This window comes from Tenrec ecaudatus, chromosome 18 (assembly GCF_050624435.1).
Source record: "Tenrec ecaudatus isolate mTenEca1 chromosome 18, mTenEca1.hap1, whole genome shotgun sequence".
NCBI lineage: Eukaryota > Metazoa > Chordata > Mammalia > Afrosoricida > Tenrecidae > Tenrec > Tenrec ecaudatus.
Window position 1 is genome coordinate 14,016,733 of NC_134547.1, and position 21,160 is coordinate 14,037,892.

The 21,160-nt window shown below is 55.2% G+C and overlaps 2 protein-coding genes across 6 annotated transcripts; one reads left to right on the top strand and one right to left on the bottom strand.

The window, feature by feature from the left end:
* Nucleotides 1-3,423: 3,423 nt before the first annotated feature.
* On the bottom strand, nucleotides 3,424-8,535 carry BLOC1S3 (biogenesis of lysosomal organelles complex 1 subunit 3). Of its 4 annotated transcripts, none has more exons than XM_075536754.1 (2): nucleotides 8,436-8,535; nucleotides 3,424-7,513 (listed from the first exon to the last, which is right to left on the bottom strand). In XM_075536754.1, exon 2 carries the CDS (start codon nucleotides 7,502-7,504, stop codon nucleotides 6,902-6,904), a length of 603 nt encoding a protein of 200 aa, XP_075392869.1. In that variant the 5' UTR covers nucleotides 7,505-7,513; nucleotides 8,436-8,535; the 3' UTR covers nucleotides 3,424-6,901. The 4 variants fall into 4 exon arrangements, with proteins under 4 accessions (XP_075392869.1, XP_075392868.1, XP_075392870.1 ...); XM_075536753.1 differs by having other exon boundaries at nucleotides 8,431-8,532; XM_075536755.1 differs by lacking the exon at nucleotides 8,436-8,535 and adding an exon at nucleotides 7,862-8,403.
* Nucleotides 8,536-9,088: 553 nt separating this feature from the next.
* On the top strand, nucleotides 9,089-19,860 carry TRAPPC6A (trafficking protein particle complex subunit 6A). Of its 2 annotated transcripts, none has more exons than XM_075537013.1 (6): nucleotides 9,089-9,219; nucleotides 17,774-17,841; nucleotides 18,029-18,146; nucleotides 18,571-18,654; nucleotides 18,731-18,824; nucleotides 19,612-19,860. In XM_075537013.1, the coding sequence occupies exons 1-6, from the start codon at nucleotides 9,136-9,138 to the stop codon at nucleotides 19,641-19,643; spliced, it is 480 nt and encodes a 159-aa protein (XP_075393128.1). In that variant the 5' UTR covers nucleotides 9,089-9,135; the 3' UTR covers nucleotides 19,644-19,860. The 2 variants fall into 2 exon arrangements, with proteins under 2 accessions (XP_075393128.1, XP_075393129.1); XM_075537014.1 differs by having other exon boundaries at nucleotides 9,129-9,219; nucleotides 17,730-17,841; nucleotides 19,612-19,859.
* Nucleotides 19,861-21,160: the final 1,300 nt, after the last annotated feature.

Sequence of the window (21,160 nt, forward strand, 5' to 3'; positions counted from 1 at the left end):
CCCCTGGCTCGGGCTTGAATTGGCGCATGCCCCATAGCCTTTATGGCTGGCTGAGGCTCACCTGGTTCTCCGCAGCCACCTCCAGTAGGGGTCCTCCAGGCATGGAGAGGGACCACCCCCTGATCCCTGCTTCTTGCTACCACATACAGTGTAATACAGGGTCACAATTCCGAGGAGATGGGCGAGGCAACCACAAAATTCCTCCTTGTATTTGTAGAGGATCAGGTAAACAACGAAAAACATTAGACTCGACAAATAAAAGGCAGACATTTTCAAGATAAATGCAAATACAACTTTAAGAGAGAGAAAAACAAGAAGACTCACCCACTGAAGAACCCTTCAGCTAGCTGCCTTACGCATTCGACCTTAACACTGGTCGGAGCGAAACTGACGAAAAGTATTTTGTGACACACTTGTTTCAAACGAGCAAAAATGTTTTAGAGAATAAAGGTGTCCAAAAAATTAAAAGAGAATAAAGGTGTCAAGAGTAATTTGTAAAGAATTGAATTTCTAAAAAACCTAATATGATGTATCGACTTTTCACTGAACACACACACCGATGAGGGCGCACAGGTGCGCACCAACACACACACCCCTCCACTATCCTTGTGAACCACTGATCCTGGGTCTGACTCAATAACATTGGGTTTCCCAACAGCCTGTCTCCAGGACTGGAAGCTAATTATATCCAAGTCCTCGGATTGCTGGTGCAGTTACCTGTCAGGTTAGGAATGTCCAACTCATAACTTGCCCTTCAGTGTTATGTAAATTCGTTCTCATTTTGAAGTGTTGAATCCACCCATACCCCCAGCAAACATACCACAGTCACCTTCCTGGCTCTCAAGGAGGCTTTACAATCACTTGAAAAGGCTTGGAGACTTTTCTTTCACTAAAGTCAGGCTAAGTCACCATCGCTGAAGACAAATGGGTACATAAGCAAATGTGGTGAAGAAAGCTGATGGTAACCGGCTATCAAGAGACAATAGTGTCTGGGGTCTTAAAGGGTTGAAGATAAACACACGGTCATCTAGCTCAGAAGCAACAAAGCCCACGTGGAAGAAGCACACCAGCCTGTGTGATCACGAGGTGTCTAAGGGACCAGGCATCAAAGAACAAAAAATCAAATCATACTGTGAATGAGGGGGAGTGCAGATTGGGGACCCATCTGTAGGCAACTGGATATCTCCTTAAAGAAGGGTCTCAGGAAGGAGACAAGCCAGTCAGGGTACAGCATAGCAACAAGGAAACATAAAACTTTGCTCTACTTCTTAATTGCTTCCTTCGCCCCCACTATCATGATCCCAACTGTACCTTAAAAATCCGGCTTAGACCAGAGGATGTACACTGGTACAGAAAGGAACTGGAAACACAGGGAATCTAGGACAGATGATCCCTTCAGAACCAGTGCTGAGAGTAGTGATACCAGGAAGGTGGAGGAAAGGAGGGTGGGGTGGGGTGGAAAGGAGGAACCAATTACAAGGATCTACATATAACCTCCTCCCTGGGGGAAGGACAACATAAAAGTGGGTGAAAGGAGACATTGGATAGTGTAAGATATGACAAAATAATAATTTATAAATTATCAAGGGTTCATGAGGGAGGAAGGAGCAGGAATGGAGGGGAAAATGAGGAGTTGATACCAAGGGTTCAAGTAGAAAGCAAATGTTTTGGGAATGTGATGGCAACAAATGTACAAATGTGTTTGACACACGGATGTATGTATGGATTGTGATAAGAGTTGTATGAGCCCCCAATAAAATAATTTTTTTAATCCAGGGATGTAAAAAATAAATAAAGTCAGGCTAAGTAAGAACTGCCCATTCCAACTTATCTACAAATTCTTAAAAGACAGGAACAGATCTCGTTCATCCCCTGGGGGTTGCTCAGGCAACCGTGTTAGCTGTGAAATTTTGGTCCTCTGCTCTCTTCTGATCTCTGCTATCCATTTGAAAGCCTACACATTGATTTGTATGCCTTGGCATTTTCGATTGCCTCATAAGCATGTGTAAATTGGGCAACGAATAAGGAAGACTGAAGAAGAATGGATGCATTTGGATTAAGGCGCTGGTGAGCAATGTTGAAAGGACCATGAGCTCCAAAAAAATAAATAACAAAAAAATCTGTCTTGGAAGAAGCACAGCTAAACTGCTCCTGAGAGGCAAGGATGGTGAGACCTTGTCTCATGTACCATGGGCAAGTTGTGAGGAGAGACCAGTCCCTGGAGATGGACACCATGCTTGGTAACTGTGGTAGTTGCATAATCTGTTGTTCGTTGGAGACTTAAGAGTGAAGGGGTGGAGTTTAGCCTGTTTGACCTCATTTGGAGGCGTTATAGATAACTCGCTGGATGTGGGGGACACACGCTCACTCCCTGTGAGGCATTACTGATGATGAGCCTCATGGAGCTACACAGATGGAGCCAGAGCCCTGGAGCTGGAGGAGCCACGTGGAGACCCCTGCCAGCGCTGAGATTCTTCTACCGCCACTGGATCCACAACTTTCCCCCCACTGGCCTGTGATCTTCCTCCATTCACCCTCATTGCATGTATTTCGTGAGTCTGAAGAGGAATTTATAGACTGATATTGGACATATGGACTAATATTGGACTTATGGACTTGATATGAATGGGGCTAGGATGTTTTCTTAATATACCATATACTCATGTATAAGCGGAGTTTTTCAGCATTTTTATGCAGTGTTTGTAGTAAAATTAGGTGTCTTGGCTGATGTTCAGGTCGACTTATACTCAAGAATATACGGTACAATGACTCTTTGATATAAAACTCTCTCTTACTCACAATGGAGTGTCTATAAATTTGTTTCTCTGGTCTACCCAGACAGACACAGTAATGTCGAAGGGTAGTTAGTGAAAAAGAGAGGGTCCTCGTTGAGACAGATTGACACAGTGATGGCAACAATGGGCTCAAACATGAGAACATGGGTCACCTGAGCCGGAATCCACTCAATGGCAGGGAGTTTGGTGTTTTCTGGTACTTGTTTTGGTAGGAATGGCGCAGCGCGGGTGGTGTTTCTTGCTGTTGTGCATGGGGTCCCTACGAGTGGAAACCAACTCAATGGCGCCTTCAGAGGTCACCACCCCATGAGCTCACCATCCTGAGAATCATCGTCACATGCACCTGAGCGTGTCTCTCAGCCTACTGGTTCCTCAGACCAAACAATAATTCAACTTGGCTAGTAAAGAATGTCTGCCTTGAGCGATGTGCTCTTTTTCCATCTCTATGGGGTTCGGTTCATGGTGGCAGCATGAAAGGCTAGACAGGAACCTTAAGGGAACAGGGAGTTGATGTCAAGGGCAGGAAAACTCAGAGGAGGGGGGAGAATCTCTCAGTAACTTGAAGGCTGTCATCAGGTCGCGTAGTAGCAAACAACAGAACTGGTGCATGCTATGCTTTGAGTGCTCAACACATTTCTTAACTTTAATAATACTAAATAAAACAAAGCTCAATTCCTTAAAACAATTTTTCATACATCTCCAAGTCAGGGCAGCAGCTCTAAGGGAAGTCTCTCGTCTCCCTCTCTCTCACCCACTAGGCTCTCGGGGAAGACCCTTGCCTCCTTTCAACATCCTGGCATGGCTTGGAGGTTGCCATGTGCTTTGCCATCCGTCTTCCTCTGGGACTAGGAAGTTCTCAGTGCAGGGGCCCCAGGTTCAAAGGACAAACTCTGCTCCGGGCTCTTCTTCCTCCCTTTATCTCTTGTAAGACCCCCTTATGTTGAATCAGGGCTGCAACTTGAGGAAGGGGATTACAGGGTACCCCAGTGTGCTTACAACTGGCTGATCACAGAGCACCTCCTTCATGACGGCTTCCAAATGACATCATCACACAACTGCCAGACTACTGAGTCAAGACCCTGCCAAGTTGACACAAATGGGGGGGGGGAGACACTATGGAACCCATGCCAGTCCACCCTTTGCCCACCTTAAACTGCCCCCCCCACAAATCTATGGCCCTGCCACATTTGAAACACTTTCACCCGTTCCTATCAGAGAGCAACTCCATGTCCAAATTCTATCCTGGGGTGAAACTCTTCTTCACCTGTGAATCTCGAACATGGATTATTTGCTCCCGAAGTCCAACCATAGAACAGGCATCGGGGGACACTACCATCAGAGCTGGGAGAACCTGGGAGGGAAGAAGGGATAAGAAGCACCCAGCGAGTCCAAACCCAGCACAATTGACAGTTCTCAAGCCTTGAAAGATGGAGACCAGCTGGCATAGTGGGTCACATGCCGGGTTGCTAACTTAAAGGTCAGCAGTTCAAACCCAGCAGCCACTCCTCAGGAGAAAAATGAGGCTCTCTGTTCCCACAAAGCGATAGTCTCACAGGAATTGGAATCCGCTGGATGGCAGTGAGCTTGTTGGTCTTGAATGGAATCCTCCGTTCCCTGCCCACCTCCAATGCAGGAATCCCTTCAGTAAGCTGCCAGGATCCTGCACTCTGCAGGTGGGCGGCTCAAGCCCACACAGATCTGCTCCCATAAAGATGGTGGTGATTGTCCTTGTCCCCTCTCAGTTAAGCCACGCCGGACACGTGGGGTACCCAGGCGTGCAGCACAGGACTGCTCCGCAGGGGTCCCAAGGCTGTGACTTTTTGGGTGCCGCTCGCCGGGCCTGTCTTCAGGGGTGCCACCCTGGGTGGGTTTGAATGCCTCATCTAGTGTTTCACTCTTGGCGCCACCCGCCGCACAAGCCGGGAAAGCTCTAGGCGGCCCTTCCACTCTGTAACACATGGGGTGCCCAGGAATCGGAATCAACGTGGTGGTGTGTTCGGTTTGGGGGTTCCCGCCCCCTCCCTTCAATCCTAAGCGGTGGCGGGTCAGTGGCTTTCACCCACGCAGAGGCCTCCAGGAAGTCAGGCCTGGTGATCTGCTTGTCAAAGGTCACAGCCTTGAGTATCTCCTGGAGCAATGCTACGCTGCTCACACAGAGGGGAGGCGGGAGCGCCACGGGCGTCAGGAGGGACAGCAGTGGACATCGATCTGAATGGCTCACTGAATTACAAACACCCATTGGTTTAGAAGACTTTTTGAATGTCTCCTCCAGGGGCTGGCTCCTGGTCCAGCACAGGTTGGCATAAAGCAAGGACCAGATAGGTGGGTGTTGAAGTCTGGCAATGCCAATGTATACGGTCAGGGCCAAACCATGAGGGGGCCCCTGACTTCCCAACTATAGCTTCGCCCTCAAAAAGGGCAGACGTGGGGAGGGGGAAATCCCTCCCTGGACACCACCATCCCCAGAGACATTGCTAACCAGACCATCACCACCTTGGGGTAGGAGACAGAGCCAAGGGCTGTATCGGTAAACCTGAGTTTGAATGAATCTCTCCTGGGGGATTGGGGGAGGGGGGGGACGCAGATCACAGCTTCAGGCTGGGATGGAAGAGGGCTTGCAAACCATCAGCCCACCTGGCTGCTAGCCCAAAGGTTGGCGATGCGCTGAAGAAAGGCCCAGCAACCTACGAAATAAAAATCAACCGTGGAAAACCATGGAGTTCTGCTCCATGCTCACGAGTCGAGGCTGTACAGCAGTGGCAGACATCCAAGTCCAAGCAGCGTCCCTGGTGGCACAGTGGTTAAGCGCTATCCAAAAAGCCGAAGGTTCCTGCTCCCTAGCCATTCTTGGAAGATGAGGTAATCGGCTTCATAAATCCTACAGCCTTGAAAACCTTATGGTGGTGGCAAGGAGGCAGTTCTCTGTACCTACAGGATGGCTATTGAGACTGACTGAACAGCAATGGTTCAGTGTTTGGTTTTAGCACCCTGTACTGGGCCCTGAGCACCCTAGGGGCACTTGCCGCCCGGAGTCTGAAGTTGGCCCATCTTGTCCCTGGAGCAGGGTCAGAAAGCGCCATTTGGGCCAAGTGAGTTGAGACTTAGGGGGAGAGTCATCTTGGGCCTGGGATGTAAGAAAGAGGAGGTCACATTGGCCTGGACATTGGGGAGGAGATGCCACCTGGGCCGGGAGAATAGGTAGGAGACATTTATGCCCTAGGGCACTGCCTGGCACCTGAAGGTTAGCCCACAGAGGGGCTACAGAGCCCAGTACAAGTAAAGAGGTAAAAGTAGGTCAGGTAAAGCACTGTCTAAAGCAAGAATCTATGGGTGGAACCCAAGAAACACGATCCAGCTGAGGGGGTGGGACTAAATCAGAGGCAGTTAAAACAGGAGGACAGAGAGCAAGAACTAAATCCAGGTGAGGGAGCCCAGGAAGTAACAGTCAGGGGGTGGGGGACAAGGACCCAGGCTAGGGAAAGAAATGCCCCTGAACTAGAGCTAGGATTGGAGGTGTTGCCTGGACTGACAGAGGGTGTCTACTGTGGGAGCCACCAGGGCAAGTCCCTTTACGTAAAAAAAACCCAAAAAAACTCAAGGGCAGAATGCAGGGCAAGGCGAGACAGGGTTCCCCAGGGTGGCAATGGATGGGAAGTTAGCAGAATTACTGCCTTCCCTGCTGCATCCCCCCCCTCGCAGCCCACCCCCCCCAAAAAAAAGAAAAATCGAGGCCGACTTACAGTGGCCCTACAGGACTGGATAGAACTTCCCTGTTAGTTTCCAAGGCTGTAATTCTCTACGGGAGTAGAAAGTTCCGTCTTTTCTCTTGCTGAGCAGCTAGTGGTTGCGAACTGCTGACCTTGAAGTTAGCAGTCCAAGTGTAACCACTACACCACCAGGGCTCTCGAGACACACTTAAGAGCAAAATGCAGGGCCGTGGGCTGGAATCGGATCCAAGGGGCAATGTGGGGCCAAGCAGGCACCCCAGAACTTCACTTAAGGGGTGGGGTTTGCATTGAAGGCAAGGTGGGGTAGGTGCGCTATACCTACACGGAGGGCAGAGCCAGGTCTCTGAGGCAGGGAATGTGCTGTCAGGTAGCTGACCGCTAGGCTCGCGGCCCGGGGTCCTGCTTGGGTTCTGTCCCCGGAACGCCGCGGATGTCTGGCAGCAGCCGGCAGCCGGCCACGATGTCCAGGCGTTCGGCCAGCGCGCAGAGGTCCCCCCGCGCCAGGCGCACGCTGTGAGCCGCCGCCAGCCCTGCTGCCTGGGAGGCCGCCAGCCGAGCTGCCAGGGCGGCCACGTCGCGGCCCGCGCGGCGGTACACGCCGCTCACGGCGGCCGCCACGTCGTGGTCCAGGCGCTCCTGGCTCTCGGCCAGCCGCAGCTGTAACAGAGAGCGCACGGGGGCGGGCGCGGGGCCCTCCACGGCGCCCCAGGCCTCCCCGGCCGGTTCCCGCTGCACCACGAGCGGAGGCAGGTCTCCGGGCGCAGCTGTCGGCTCCGGTTCCGGCTCCGAGTCGGTCTCCGCAGCCTCTCCAGACACTCGCAGGCCCGTGGGGCGACCTCGCGTCGGGCCCGAGGGGCCGAGGTACAGCTCCTCCTCTTCCGAGGAGGACGCCGAGCGCTCCGAGTCCGTCTCGGCCGCCTCCCCAGGCACCACCGTTTCGGGTCTCCGTGGCGGCCTGCGCCGGCGGCTCTGGGTCGCCATGGCTCCAAGCTGCGGAGAGGAAGGGCGGAACGACAGACAGCCTGAGAAAGGGGTGCTGAGACCGGTGCCGCGGTGCAGACTGCGGCGCCCCGGGGACCCGGCTCCGGGGCTCGCGCGTAGCCCCGCCCCTCCCACCTGGCTCCTCCCCCTCCCACCTGGCTCCTCCCTTTGACCCAGGCCCTGCTCTTGGAAAACTCACTGCCCTCGTCCAGTGCAATCCGACTCATAGCGACTCCAGAGAGCAGATTAGAACTGCCCACTCTGAGTTCGCGAGACGATATCTTTACGGGATCTGAAAGCCTCATCTTTCTGGCGCCGAGGTGCTGGTGGTTTCAAACTGCTGACCTTGTAACTCACCACGCTCCTCCGGCTGAGCCTGTTGCTCCAAAGCCTTTTTACACCGCCATCGAGACGATGCAACTCACAGCGACCCTCTGGGGCAGGGTAGAATTGCCCCCCGTGGATTTCCGAGACGGTAACTCTTTACGGGAGTAGAAATCCCTGTCTGTCTCCTGCAGAGCGGCTGGCTGGTGGCTTTGAACTGCAGGCTTTGAAGATCGCAGCCCAACATGGAACCACTACGCCAGTGCCTGATTTAGCCCCTCCACCGGCTTTCAAGGATGGAGAGCCAGTCCTTCCACCTGATGGGCCTGTTTCCCTTTGTATCTACTGGGGGGAGGGGGGCATTACTGGGCCCCCGCCTCATCATTAGGCCGATAGGAAAACTGAGCGCCGGCAAAATCGAGTCAGAATGCCCAGACTCCCTGATCCAGCTCTTCCCGAATCTGCCTTCCCGCAGAAGCCACACCCTCCTCGTCTCAGACCCGGAAACGACGGGATTTGGGGTTTTCGGGATCAAAGACAAGGCGAAAACCTGACTGGAGTCTGAAGAGGATGCACCGTTGCGGGGCGCTACCATTGCACACCATACCGGGTCACTGGAGCAGCAGGCCTGCACGATCCGCTTCCCGGCCGAAGCAGTCTACACTGAGACAGTTGCGGGGCGGAAGACCCGACCAATAGGGTAGCGGAAGACCCGACCAATAGGGTAACGGAAGACCCGACCAATAGGGTAGCGGAAGACCCGACCAATAGGGTAGCGGAAGACCCGACCAATAGGGCAGCGGGTTGACTGGGCGGTGATCAGTCACGTGTGCAAGTCACCTACCAATCAGGAAGCAGGTTTTGCGACGCGTGATTGGCGGCATGGCCAATAGGAAAGCGGTTGCGCCGGTTCTTCCGGGTGGTGCTGCAAAGGAGGGTTTGTAGTAGACACAGAAGTGGGATTTGTTTTTGTTTTCAGAAGGGTTTTCACACAAAAAACAGTTGTCACGTGTCGCAGTGACTCGGCCCATGGAAATAATCAAGGACCCGGAAAGATACAAGGAAAGAAAGGAGGTTAAGGGCGGAAGAAGCCCTTAATTGAAACCGCGTGAGGTCAATGGACCAAAAAAAAAAAAAAGTAGTACCACCCCCTCCTTTCTAGTGTCCCTGAGAGGCGGGGCTAGTCTAAAAGGCCAATGGAAGCGGGAGTAGGTGGGTGTGGGCGGGGTCTGGGGGGCGGGGCCTTCCCGGGCGGGCCAATGAGAGCAGGGGGCGTCGGAGTGCGGTTGGGCGTGCGAGGCGGGTGTATGGCGGACGCGGCGCTTTTCGAGTTTCTGCACACGGAAATGGTGGCGGAGCTGTGGGCGCGCGCCCCCAACCCAAGTCCCGGGGTGAGCGCCGGGCCCTGGGGGGAGGAGGCGCGAGCCGGGCCCTGGAGCGGGGGTCCGTGGGGTGCGGAGAACAAGCCTGCTTGCGCCTGTTACTCACTGGGCGACCTCGCTGGGTCAGGTAGGGCTAACAGTGCGGGCCGCGCGGGTGAGCGTTAGCACTGAGCGAGAGAGCCCAGTTAAAGCGCCGAGTAAACCATCAGTAATTAGGGTAATGACTGTTATTACTGGGCGTTTACTGCGGGCTTACCTCCTGGTTGAAGACACCCGTGCCACTCACTAGGCTTCCTCCATCGTTTATTCCATCGACAAACATCTGTTGCGCGCCTATTGTGTTCCAGGCACTTTTGCCCTAAGACTGACCAAGCTCCCTGCCCTCAGCGAAGCTTGCCTCTTAGTAAGAGAGTCAAAAAATAATTTAAACTTTTAATATAAGGGAACGAGGGAAGAAGCCCTGGTGGCGCCATGGGTTAGGCGTTGGGCTCCTAATCACCAAGTCGGTGGTTCAAACCCGCCAGCTGTGCCTCAGGAGAAAGACGAGGCTGTCTGTCTGCTGCCTTAAACGTTTGCAGTCTTGGAAAACCGATATAAAGTTCTAGGCATCGGAATTGACGGCGGGTTTGGGTAATGAATAGGAATTTGATGGGTCGCTTAGTGGGTTGTGCCTTGCACTGCAAGCCACAAGGTTAGCAGTTAGAAACCACCAGCCGCTCTCGGGGGAGAAAATGAGGCTATCAACTCCCATAGAGTTACAGCCTCGGAAACCCACAATGGAAGTTCTTGTCTGCCCCATGGGGTCACTGTAAGTCAGAATCAACGGCCAGTGAAGTTTGGTTTGGAAGAATCTACTAGAAGGCAGGGAGTGGGGTGGAATCAACTAGTAAGAATCCCTACTTTGAAAAACAAAAATCATGAGTCGGGGAAGAAAGAGGAATAGAGTGATGGGTAGCTCTTCAGGAAGTAGAACAAAGGAAGTAGCCTGTCACGCTAGTCGGGGAAAACATTCCACTTAGAATATTTACTCACAAAAAATCGAGTTGATTCCGACTTAGCAACCTTTTAGGACAGGGTAGAACTACCTTTGTGGGGTTCTGAGACTGTGACTCTTTATGGGAGTAGAAAGCCTCATCTTTCTCAAAGGAGCGGCTGGTAGTTTTGAACGGCTGACTTTCCAGTTATGCAGGTGCATGACCTCTGAAGTAGGATTATGGTAGGACCCTGGGTGGCTGTGTTGGGCCAGGTTGACTAGAGAAACAAATCCAGTGACACTCATGTGTAAGAAAGAGCTTTACCTCAGAAAGTACTTGTATGTCAAGGAAACATCCCAGCCCAGTCCAACTCAAATCCGTAAGTCTGATACTAGTTCTAGTTCATAAGTCCCTCTTCCAGGCTCACGCAGCCACATGCAATGATGCAGAATGCAGGAAGATCACAGGCCGGTAGGTGCAAAGTCACGCGGATCCAATGGTGGTGGCTCTGGCAGCCAGGGAGAGGGTCAGCCAGCAGGAAGGTGAAGGCTAAGAGAGAGAGGGGAGGTTTCCAGGACCCTCCTTATGAGAAGGCCACGCCCACAAGCAGGCACCATCAAGCTGTGACCCGAATGATAGGCTGAATACCACCCTATGGTTTTTTTGGTTGTTTTTTTTTCACCCTACGGTTTTTTTATATCTTCCAAGTTGACATGAAATTATCTAGGTACCTACCACAGTGGCACAAATGTGGGAAAGAAGCCCAAGGATCCATTTCCTCAAAAATGACAGATAGTCAAGGTGACGCTGTGGGGCAGTTTTGCTCTGTAACAGAGGGCCACCCCAAGTCAGGGTCACTGGACAGTAGCAGGTCTGGTAGGGGGTTGAATCTGACTAGCCGTGCCTCCTACGTGACCTTGAAGGGGTGGGGGGGAAGTGCAAGGGGCAGTAAGTGCTGATCCTTCCGCCCTTAACCTCCTTCCCGTCTCTATTTAACTGTGCCTGGTGTTTTGAAGGTTGGGCCTTGTGAAGATTAAATGAGCTAAAACTTCAAAGCATGCGCTCGGCCCTCAAAACCCGGGCGCTGTGGTTGTAAAATCTGAATAAAAGCGTCGGGCAAACTCGCAGGGAGTGGGCGCTTAATGAATGGGGGCTGAAGGGAGTGGGGGCGCTTCTGGTCATCATCAGTGAGATGCAAGACCTTTTGGTTTTTTATGAGGCTTTCTTCCCTGATGGTGAGATTCCCCATCATGGCGTTGCCTCTTTTCTCATCTTGGTTCATTCATTCATTCATTCATCCGACAGACTTTTACTACAGTACGCAGGGCGCCTGCATGGCCCTGCTGTAGGTTCTGGGGATGCCTGGGTGAGCCACATCAAAGCCTTCTGTGCTTGGGGAGCTGCGTTCAAGGGGAGACAGATAAATAAGACGAATGAGTAAAGTGCAGGTGGTCCCTGACATCCAGAACCACTCCTTCATCAGTTCTACTAGAAGTTGAGAACCTATTGTTGTTTAGCTGTCATGATTATCAGTATCTTTATAAATCCGACCTTTATTGTGGCGTTTGGAGTTGAAAACTCTTCATTCCAGAATGATCAAACCAAACCAACTGAACAAAAATACCCCAGCAGCTGCAGCATTGTAAGAGAGACATGTAACTGATGATGTAACAAAAACAAGGAATGCCCCGAGTGACTTTCCCTGTCAAGGGAACAGGGACATTACTGTTGTTCGCTAGCTCGGGGGGGGAGGGCAGTTGGAAAGGGGGGTGATCCTGACTTGCAGTAACCTCCTGCGGGTTTCCTGGGCTTCTTTCTTTTTTTTTAATTGGGGGCTCTTACATCACTTACAAGAATGCCTACATCAATCCATACAGTATCAAACTCATCTGGTTGCCATCATCATTTTCATGGCATTTTTAGGCCATCATCATGTGCTGTAAATCTCAACTCCCCCAGAAAACCTGCAGTTGTCATCACATTAATGAAGCAAGATTGGTGTTGGGTGTGTTTTGAGTCAGTCTCGTAGATAAAGCCACTGCCTCTACCCATAGGAGCCCTACAGGGCAGAACAGAATGGCCCCCAGGGGGTTTCCAAGACTATACATCTTTACAGGCGCAGGCAGCCTCCTCTTTCTCCCTCAGCACGGCTGGTGGGTTCGAACCGCCGGCCTTATGGCTAGCCACTGTTCAATCAGGGCTCCTCAGAAGATCAAAGGAACTGGTCGAGCAGAGGGAGGAAGGAGAGAGATGCCACTCCATCGGGAGATCTCCACGGAACAGAAGCTGAAAAGAGGCAGGGACCACAGAAGGGGACACCTGTTCCCCCAAATCTCGGGTCTGTGACCCTGGAGCAATGAGCTGAATTCCTAACCACCAGGTGGAACCAAGGAGCAGCCCTGGTGTATGAGGAGGCCAGGCAATGGAGCATCCCCCTGGCAACAAGGCTGCTGGGTGGGCGCTCCGAAACAGTCCCGATTCCCAAGTGAGATTTATCCTAATCCCGCCTAACAATGGTGAACCATTTAGTACATGCAGGTGGGCCCCAGCTCCTCGGCCACATCGAACCCGGGACGCAGCGAGTCCGTGAAAGGAGAGCAGTATCATTCCTTATCGTGACATCTGTTTTGCCACTGCTGACCCCTCCTTATCCATCTTACAGAATGACCAGGGAAGCCGGAGGGCTCATCCTGACTTTCCCCGGGGTTCGAACAGTAATTAACATTCCACACTGGCTTGAACCCTGTGGGACAGTCAGAACACAGCAGCCAGAAATGGATCGTGAATCTGACTCTGCTTCACCCAGGGCCGGCTCAGATCAAAATGGCTACAGTCGTGCCCACAACTCCCCCAGCGCTCTGGCCTCCTCAGCCCCAAGGAAGTAAAGTTCTTTAGAGCCACCCATGTGGAGCCTTTCTGTCGAAACTCAAGCCCGGTGCCCCTGAGTCGGTTCTGAGCTTCTGACTCCCAGGGAGCCCAGAGGACTGAGTAGACTGGCCCCAGGGGTTTCCCAGGACTGTGAATCTCTATAGAGCGGGCTGCCTCATCTTTCTCCCTTGGAGTTGCTGGTGGTTCCAACTGCTGACCTTGGGGTGAGCAGCTGAGTGGTCACCGCTGTGCTACCGGGTAAATCCCACTGCCCTCGAGTCCATTCTGCTGTCGGGCAGCACGGGGCTGTCCCATTTAAAAAAATAATAAAACAAGATTTTTTTTTTTTAAACCTCACTACCATCAAGTCCATTCCGACCCGTAGCGACCCTACTGGACAGGACAGAACTGCCCCTGTGGGCTTCTGAGACTGTAACTCTTTTTTTTTTTTTTTTAATTTTGAGACTGTAACTCTTTAGGGGAGTAGAAAGCCTCATCTTTCTTCGGAAGAACAGCTGGGGGTTTCCAACCGCTGACGTTGCGGTTAGCCCGCTGAATGCGTAGCCCAGTACACCGCCTGGGTGCCTGCTACAGAAGCCAGTGGCCTGCCTCCTCATTCTCCTGTGAGTTTGAACGGCCAGTCTTGTGGTTAGCAGCCCAGCATTTACCTTTCTGAGCCACTGGGGATCGTTATTTGCTGGTATCGGGGCCACTATTTGGGGTGGGTGGGGGTGCCATCCAGTCTAAGACAGAGGCGGTTGGGGTGCCTGGGAGTGAGTGAGCTGTGCATCCTCTCCTCTCCCCCTTCTCACCCACTGAGGTTTCTCTCTCGGGTCCTGGTGGCGTGGCTATTGTGTGTTTGGTTGCTAACTGCAAGGTCAGCGATTCGGGAAGGACATGTCTTTCTAGTCCCGTAAAGAGTTGCACCTTCAGAAACCCACCGGAGCACTTCTACCTTGTCTTGTAGGGTCGCTGTGAGTCGGCGTCCAGTCAGTGACAGTGAATTTGTTTTTTTGGAGTTTGGAGGAAGACTTCGAATTCGACTTCATTCTCAGGGTTTCTGGGTGGAGAAGCCAGGGTCGGCCCTTCCCTGGGCCCAGCACAGATGCTGTGCCCGGAGGAGGCAGAAGAGGCTCACCTCTTGCTGAGGGGAACCAAAACAATCCAAACAAACCCAAACCCACTGCCATTAAGTGGAGTGCCATTCACAGCAGCAGGGACAGGGCCCGCTCCATAGAAGGAAACCTGACCATGAAGCCCCACCTGGCTCCTTCCTGCGTGCCAGGGCCCAGGCAGGTCCTTCTGATGGTCCTTGCCTTCTTCCTGGTCCAGGTTCTGGAAGCCTCCGCCTGGGTCTGGGGCAGGGCTGTGTGCCTGTTTGCCATTTCAACCATGTAGAGCCCCGGGAACCACCCTTTGCCCCAGACCATCGTCTCTTACTGATTCTGAAGATCCCTTCTTTTCGCCCCGGCAGTCTGTTAGCACACTTTCTCCATCCCTGCTCCTCTTCCAACTCTTCTCCTTCCTTGTGTGTTGTTTGTGCCTCCTGATCTGGGCGGTGTTTCTCTCAGAGGTCTGTCGTTCAGCAACTTCCCACTTAGGTGGGCCGCTCTCTTTTGCATTTCCAGCAACCTCCTTTCACCCCAGACCACCCGCTCCTTGTGGCTGTGCTGTTTTGGGGTGCCCGGAGTCAGCTCCTGGGGAGGGAGGGAGGGTTCCCCTCGCTCCGAGCTTCATCTCAACCCGGAGGCGGGGCCAGTGAGCCCTGAGTCTGGGCCAGACTCTGGAGGAGCCCTGTGACTAGGACCGTCCTGCCTTCCATGAGAATGCCAGGTGCCTAATCGCTCAAAAGCTCTAGGGGCTCAGGCGTGGACACCACAAAGCCCTGGGAGACAGGTGACAAAGCGAGGTGAGGCGTGCCCTCTCTTCCTGCTCCTCCCTCCCTTCCCCAACCTCTGGGCTTCTCCCGATCCTCTTCCCCTCCTCTTGGTCTGCAGCCTCCACAGCCCCAGGACCCTGGGGGTCCAGCAGTGAGCTGGCCGGGTGCCCCTGCTTTACGCAGAGAGCGAGTTCTCTCTCTCTCAGCAGCACTGCCCTGAGCTCCACCTCACACGGGGGAAACTGAGGCCTCCTGTAGTTAGATCATGTGCCTAAGGCCATGCATAGTGGGAGGTGGGGGAGCCGACCCAGACCCTCTGAAGGTCACGCACTAAAGGAGACACGGAGCTTGCCCTCCTCCCGCCTCACACACCTAGACGTTTCTTTCATCCCACCATCCCCCCTTCTCATATCACCACTTGCCCCTCCCCACGGTGGACCATGGAGTACATAACTTGTTCTTTGTAGATGTCCTGTTGCAGGGACCATGAGCAGCTGGGCTGTGGCCTCCTCAGTCCCTCAGGGGGCCAGCCTCTGTTGATTTAAACACGCACACACACAGTGCTCTCAGGTGGAGCAGCCTCTGCCCCATCTGTCACTGGCCCCCAACTCCCACCCTCTCCTATGTCTGCCCCCCCTGTCCTGGAGCCCCGGAGACCCTCAGAAGTGGTGTCTGTGGGCAGAACTGGTCAGTTGGAGCCCCTCCCATGTGGCGAGCAGGGACACTGGGGTGGGAGGGGGTCACAGTAGAGCACACCTCTGGGGAAGAGGGGACAAGACCCTAGGGGCACAGCTACCGGGGAGGGGTCTCCCAGGGCCCAGAGGAACGGCCCCTTCCTGCGATGGTTGACAGCCCACAAAGGGCTGGTGGCAGCTCCTCAACTGGGTAGCCTGTTGCCCGGTTTGGCAGATGTGGAGGTCATGGTGCTGGGGGGGACCACGCCTGAGCCTCTCTGGTCCTCACCAGGGTCCCAGGGGGATGAGCACTAGGAAACATGGCACGGGCAGCAGGGCACTGTCCCAAGTCCACATGGGTCAGTGGCAGGCAGGCCCAGGCACTCCCTCTCCCCTACACACATACCTTACCTAACATTCTGGCCTCCAAACCATTCCCCCACCACCACACCCCCACCCCATGCTCATTCCCCCCACCCCTACCCCATTAGTCACCCTCCTGTGTGGCAGGCTCTGAGGAAACACGGGCGAAGCAGACGGGCCACACCAGAGAGGACACCAGTGTCATCCGACAGGAAGCTGTGTCATTCCCAGGCTCAGTTCCCTGGGTGGTGGAGGAGGCTGGGGAGCAGGGGCCCTGAAAGGCAGCCCCTCCACTTGGGCTGCAGGCATTCCAGCCACCCCTGCACCCATCCCCTCTGACTGCCAGGTCTGGGACACATTTGGCCTCCGGAACCCAACCTTCCTGGTGGTACATGTGCATGCGGTTTGTTTTTCTTAAATCATTTTATTGGGGGTTCATACAGCTCTTTTCACAATCCATACGTACATCCATTGTGACAGGCACATTTGTGCATTTGTTTCCATCATCGTTCTCAAAACATTTTCTTTCTCCTTGAGGCCTTGGTATCAGCTCCTCATATTTTCTCCCTCCCTCTCTGCCTCCCCTGCCATCATTTTCAAAACATTTTCTTTCTACTTGAGCCCTTGGTATCAACATTTTCCCCTCCCTCCCTCACAAACCCTTGATAATTTATAAGTGATTATTATTTTTTCATGTCTTACACTGACCAGTGTCTCCCTTCACTTACTTTTCTGTTGTCCGTCCCCCTGGGAGGGGGGTCTATGTAGATCATCGTAATTGGTTCCTACTTTCTCCCCCACCTTCCCCTTCCCCTCCTGGTACGGCTACTGTCATTATTGGTCCTGAAGGGTGTATCTTTCCTGGATTCCATGTTTCCAGCTCTTATCTGTACCTGTGTACACGCTCTGGTCTAGCTGGATTTGTAAGGTAAAATTGGGATCATGGGAGTGGGAGGGGAGGAAGCATTAAAGAACTAGAGGAAAATTATATGTTTCATCGGTGCTACACTGCACCCTGACTGACTCGTCTCTTCCTTGTGACCCTTCTGTAAGGGGATGTCCGATTATCTACAGATGGGCTTTGGGTCTCCGCTCTGCACTCCCCCTCATTCACATTGATATGATTTTTTTTTTTACTCTGGGTCTTGGATGAGTGATGCCTGATCCCATATGTGCATTTTTAATTTGGGGACTTAAAATGTTTTGTGTGTGCATTGGGTGACAGAGCAGGTCTGCTTACCAGGCAACCGTTCAGGCACGGTTTCCTGTCACTGGCTGCAGTCCCCACCATGTCACATTCACCCATCCCATGTCCTCTGAACTTCCTCCTGGACTCCGTGCTGCCTGCTGACCTGTACTTTGTGGCTGCTCTAAGGCGGGCAGGTCCATGACCCTTCTGAGCCCAGTCTCTGGGTGTGAAGTGGGGCTCCCCTTGGGGGCTGTCACACATGGGGTGACAGAGAGACCCCAGTTCTAGGATGTATCTGTCCAGCCATCCTGGGGTTAGTGCCTCCCCAGGGCTGGCTGTGGTGGGTCGTAGCGCTGGTGTCCCCGTGGTGACAAGAGTGAACGGGACCCCTGGCCTCACCCCACAGGGCCCCCCACACCCTCCCTGCTCACCACGTGACACCCGGACAGGTCACCTCAGCTGTGCTGTGAGGGGCCGCTGACAGTGGAAAATTCTGAGAAGGGGCAGGGTGATGGGGCCCAGGCCTGCTGTGTCCCCTCCTGCACCTCCTGAGTGGTCCTTGCCCCTCCCAGCTGCTGCAGTGGGCTTCCCCTGAGCTGCTTCCCGCGCCTTATAGGGACAGAAGATGAGCCTGTCCGTCCTGGAGGGCATGGGCTTCCGCGTGGGCCAGGCTCTGGGCGAGAGGTGAGGGCCTCCCTCCCCTCTACTGCCTCCCAGCACCCCCTTCTCCCCACCCCCACCGGGAAGAGGGGCGGCAGGACCCCCAGGTAGGGTCCCTCCCGGTATACACCCAGCCTGGGTGGGGGAGTACCAAGGCTGCTTCCTGACCATCTCCCTTCCCGGGGCCTCACCCCACCATCCTGGCCCCCAGGCTGCCCCGGGAGACCTTGGCCTTCCGGGAGGAGCTGGACGCCCTCAAGTTCCTGTGTAAGGACGTGTGGACGGCAGTGTACCAGAAGCAGATGGACGGCCTGCGCACCAACCACCAGGTGTGCCCCCACCACCACCACCCCCAGCCCTGCCGCCCACGCGGCGCCGCACCTTGGGCTTCCAGGCTGGAAGCTGAAGCTGAAACAGGAAACTCGGAGGGGAAGCCCCGTGCCGCTGGCCCAGATGGCCTGTTGGGCGCCTGTCGCTGGCTGGGATCAAAGCCAGGTTCCCAGGCCTGCTGTGTCCCCACCCTGCCTCCAGGACAAGGACTTGAGGCAGGGCAGCCATAGGTGGGGGGGCGGGTAAGGGGGGAGTGAGGTTCAGTGACCTCTCCACTGAGGTCCCTCTGCTTGGTGGGAGGGTACTTGACTGCCCCCCTCACACTCCAAATTGAGGACCACTGAGTGGACCAAAGGGGTGGGGTGGTTGGGTCTGTTCCTCTTTCCCCCTCCCCCCCTGTTGTACACAGCCCTCTGCCCCCAGGGGACCTACATCCTGCAGGACAACGACTTCCCTCTCCTGGTCCGGATGGCCGCAGGGCCGCAGTACCTGGAAGAGGCACCCAAGGTATAGGGGATGGGTGTCCCAAAGCCTGAGCCCTGGGGGATCCCTGCCCTCTTCCCACGGTCACCCCTCCTCCCAGTTCCTGGCCTTCACCTGCGGCCTCCTGCGCGGCACTCTCAGCACCCTGGGCATCAAGAGCCTGGTCACCGCCTCCGTGACAACGCTGCCCGCCTGTGAGTCCCTGGGGGTCCGGGAGGCTGCGTGCGTGCGTGCGTGCGTGCGTGCATCTGCGGGCCGTCTGGACGCTGGGTGAGGAGCGGGTGCGCATGCGTGTGTTTGCTTATGTGTCTGCCAAGCCCCCTCGGTGCTGGGTGAGGGGCGCACGCGCGCCCACGTTTGCCCGTGCGTGCACGAGCCCTGCTCCCCTGTGGATGAGAAGCGTGCGTGCTCCGTGCGTGCACGGGTCTGTCTGCCAAGCTCGCTCCGCTAAGAGTGAGGCACTCACGGCCCAGACGTAGGAGTCGGCGGCCAGGCCAACCCAATCTCCAGACGCCCGGGGGGGGGGGGGCCGAGGGGGGTGTCAGGGGAAGAGAGCGAACCTGATGATTGGCCCCCAGGTGCCGCTCACTGAGCTCGCCCTGCTGATTAATGATCTCGGCGCCTATCCTGCAGGATGCCCTCGACCGGTGGAGCTCCTAGGCCCCCTGGGCCGTAGGAAGAGAGTCCGGCTCCGATGGGTAGTAGCGCCCCCCCGTTCCTCCGCTATCTTTTCTCCCCCAGGTCCCTGACTAGCCATTGGGGGACCCCAGGGCTCCAAGGAGTGACCCATGCCTAGAGGGCTGACTCATGGCCCTGGGTGCCCAGCCGACCACAGCGAGAGGAGAGCAGGTCTGACCAAGGAAGCCACAGGGCGCCCTGTGCGGGGCAGGACAAGCATCTGCAGGCTGCCCTGACCCATTGCGTGCGTGCGTGCGTGTCTGTCTGTCTGTCTGTGTCTGAGCACTAGTTCATCTCTTGCAGGTAAGTTCCAGGTGGTGATCCAGAGGGCCTGATGGACCCCACCCTCAGCTGCGCCTCACTGATGCACCCCACTTCTGTTGTCCCTGGAAATGGGCCCCGACCAAACCTCACCGCTGCCCCCTGACAACCGGTTTCCCAGAAAGAACCAGATGCTTAGGATCTAGGGGTGGCTGACTTTGGGGGTGGTCACAGGCCTGGTGTTGGGTGCCCAGCACAAGGGGGGAATCTCGCAGGGATGCGGGGGAGGAGGGGGGTCACTCAGACAGTTGGTAGATATCCAATAAAGGCAGAAGGAAGAAGCAGGGATTTGTCTGTGAAGTCACTGTTGTGTCATGGGGTCTGTGGGGGAGGGGAACAGACCACCTGCATGGTACCCCCCAGGCCTGAGCCCACCCCTTGCTCTTACACACCTGGTAGGGCAGATCCCCCCACATTGGGGTCCCTGTCTCTGTCATTGACAAGTCCTGGGCCAGCCCTTGGGAACAGGCTGGGGGGACATACCTCCCCCTGGGCTTGGCAGACTCTGCTCTAGGTGGAACATGGAAGGGCCCCCCATTTTGGATAACCCAGGTGGGGTCTCCTCGGGGTTCACGGTGGAGTCGCAGACCCGCCCCCTGTGTCCAGGACAACACTCCAGGCAGTCACTTACTCTGGATGCTCCCAGTCCCTAGGGGACACCTGTCAGCAAGCACACTCCCTCCTGTGCCTGAGCCTGGCAGCTGCCTCCTGAATGAACCACAGTTCCCCAGAGGAGACACTGGTGTTGGGTGGAGGCCACCGATGCCCCACTGCCTCCCCTGGAGCTGAGCGCCCTGGGGGCTCCGAGTGGTTCACCAGGGGAGGGGTGTGTGGCTCTACTGGCTCCAAGAGCAGACACTGGTCACTCAGGTCAGCTTTGGGGACTTGCTGTAAGGATGGGTTCCTGTCCTAGCCAAAAGACACCTGCCAACCCTGAGATGGCAGCTGACCTTCCAGTCCCCCTCCAGCCCCAGGGAGAGCACAGGTGCCGGCCCCCTGCTGGCCCTCATTTCGGGATGCTGTCTGCCTTGACTGCCCAGATTCAGCCTCCCCCTGCCCCCCCCCCACCACCACCATGCAGCCTGTCTCTGTGTGAATTGGGGGTATGGAAGGGGCTGGAGGAGGGCTTCTCAGGAGTCAGGGATCTGGCACCAGGTCTGAAGAAGTGGGTCAGTGAGCCACATCACAGCCACCTGCCCCTGATCCTGACAAGCAGGAGAGGAAGGTGCCTGCCCACTCAGCAATGAGGAAGCCGAGGCTCAGAGAGGTGAAGTCACCTGCCTAAGGTCACACAGCTGGGCCAGGACCAGTGCCTCTCAGTGCCCTTCCCATGGCAGAAAGGGGCAAGCAGGCCGGGCACAGCGCGTAGGGAGCCGCTGACTCCAGTGAGGCCACACGGACGGACGGACGTCCCACCTGTCCCTAACCAGGTGCGGAATCCTGGCGAGCTAGGGGGCGGGGCGGGGCGGGGCGGGGCCGGCGCGCAGACCGACCGGTCGGGTGGCTCCTGGGCCTCACAGCGAGGCCGGCG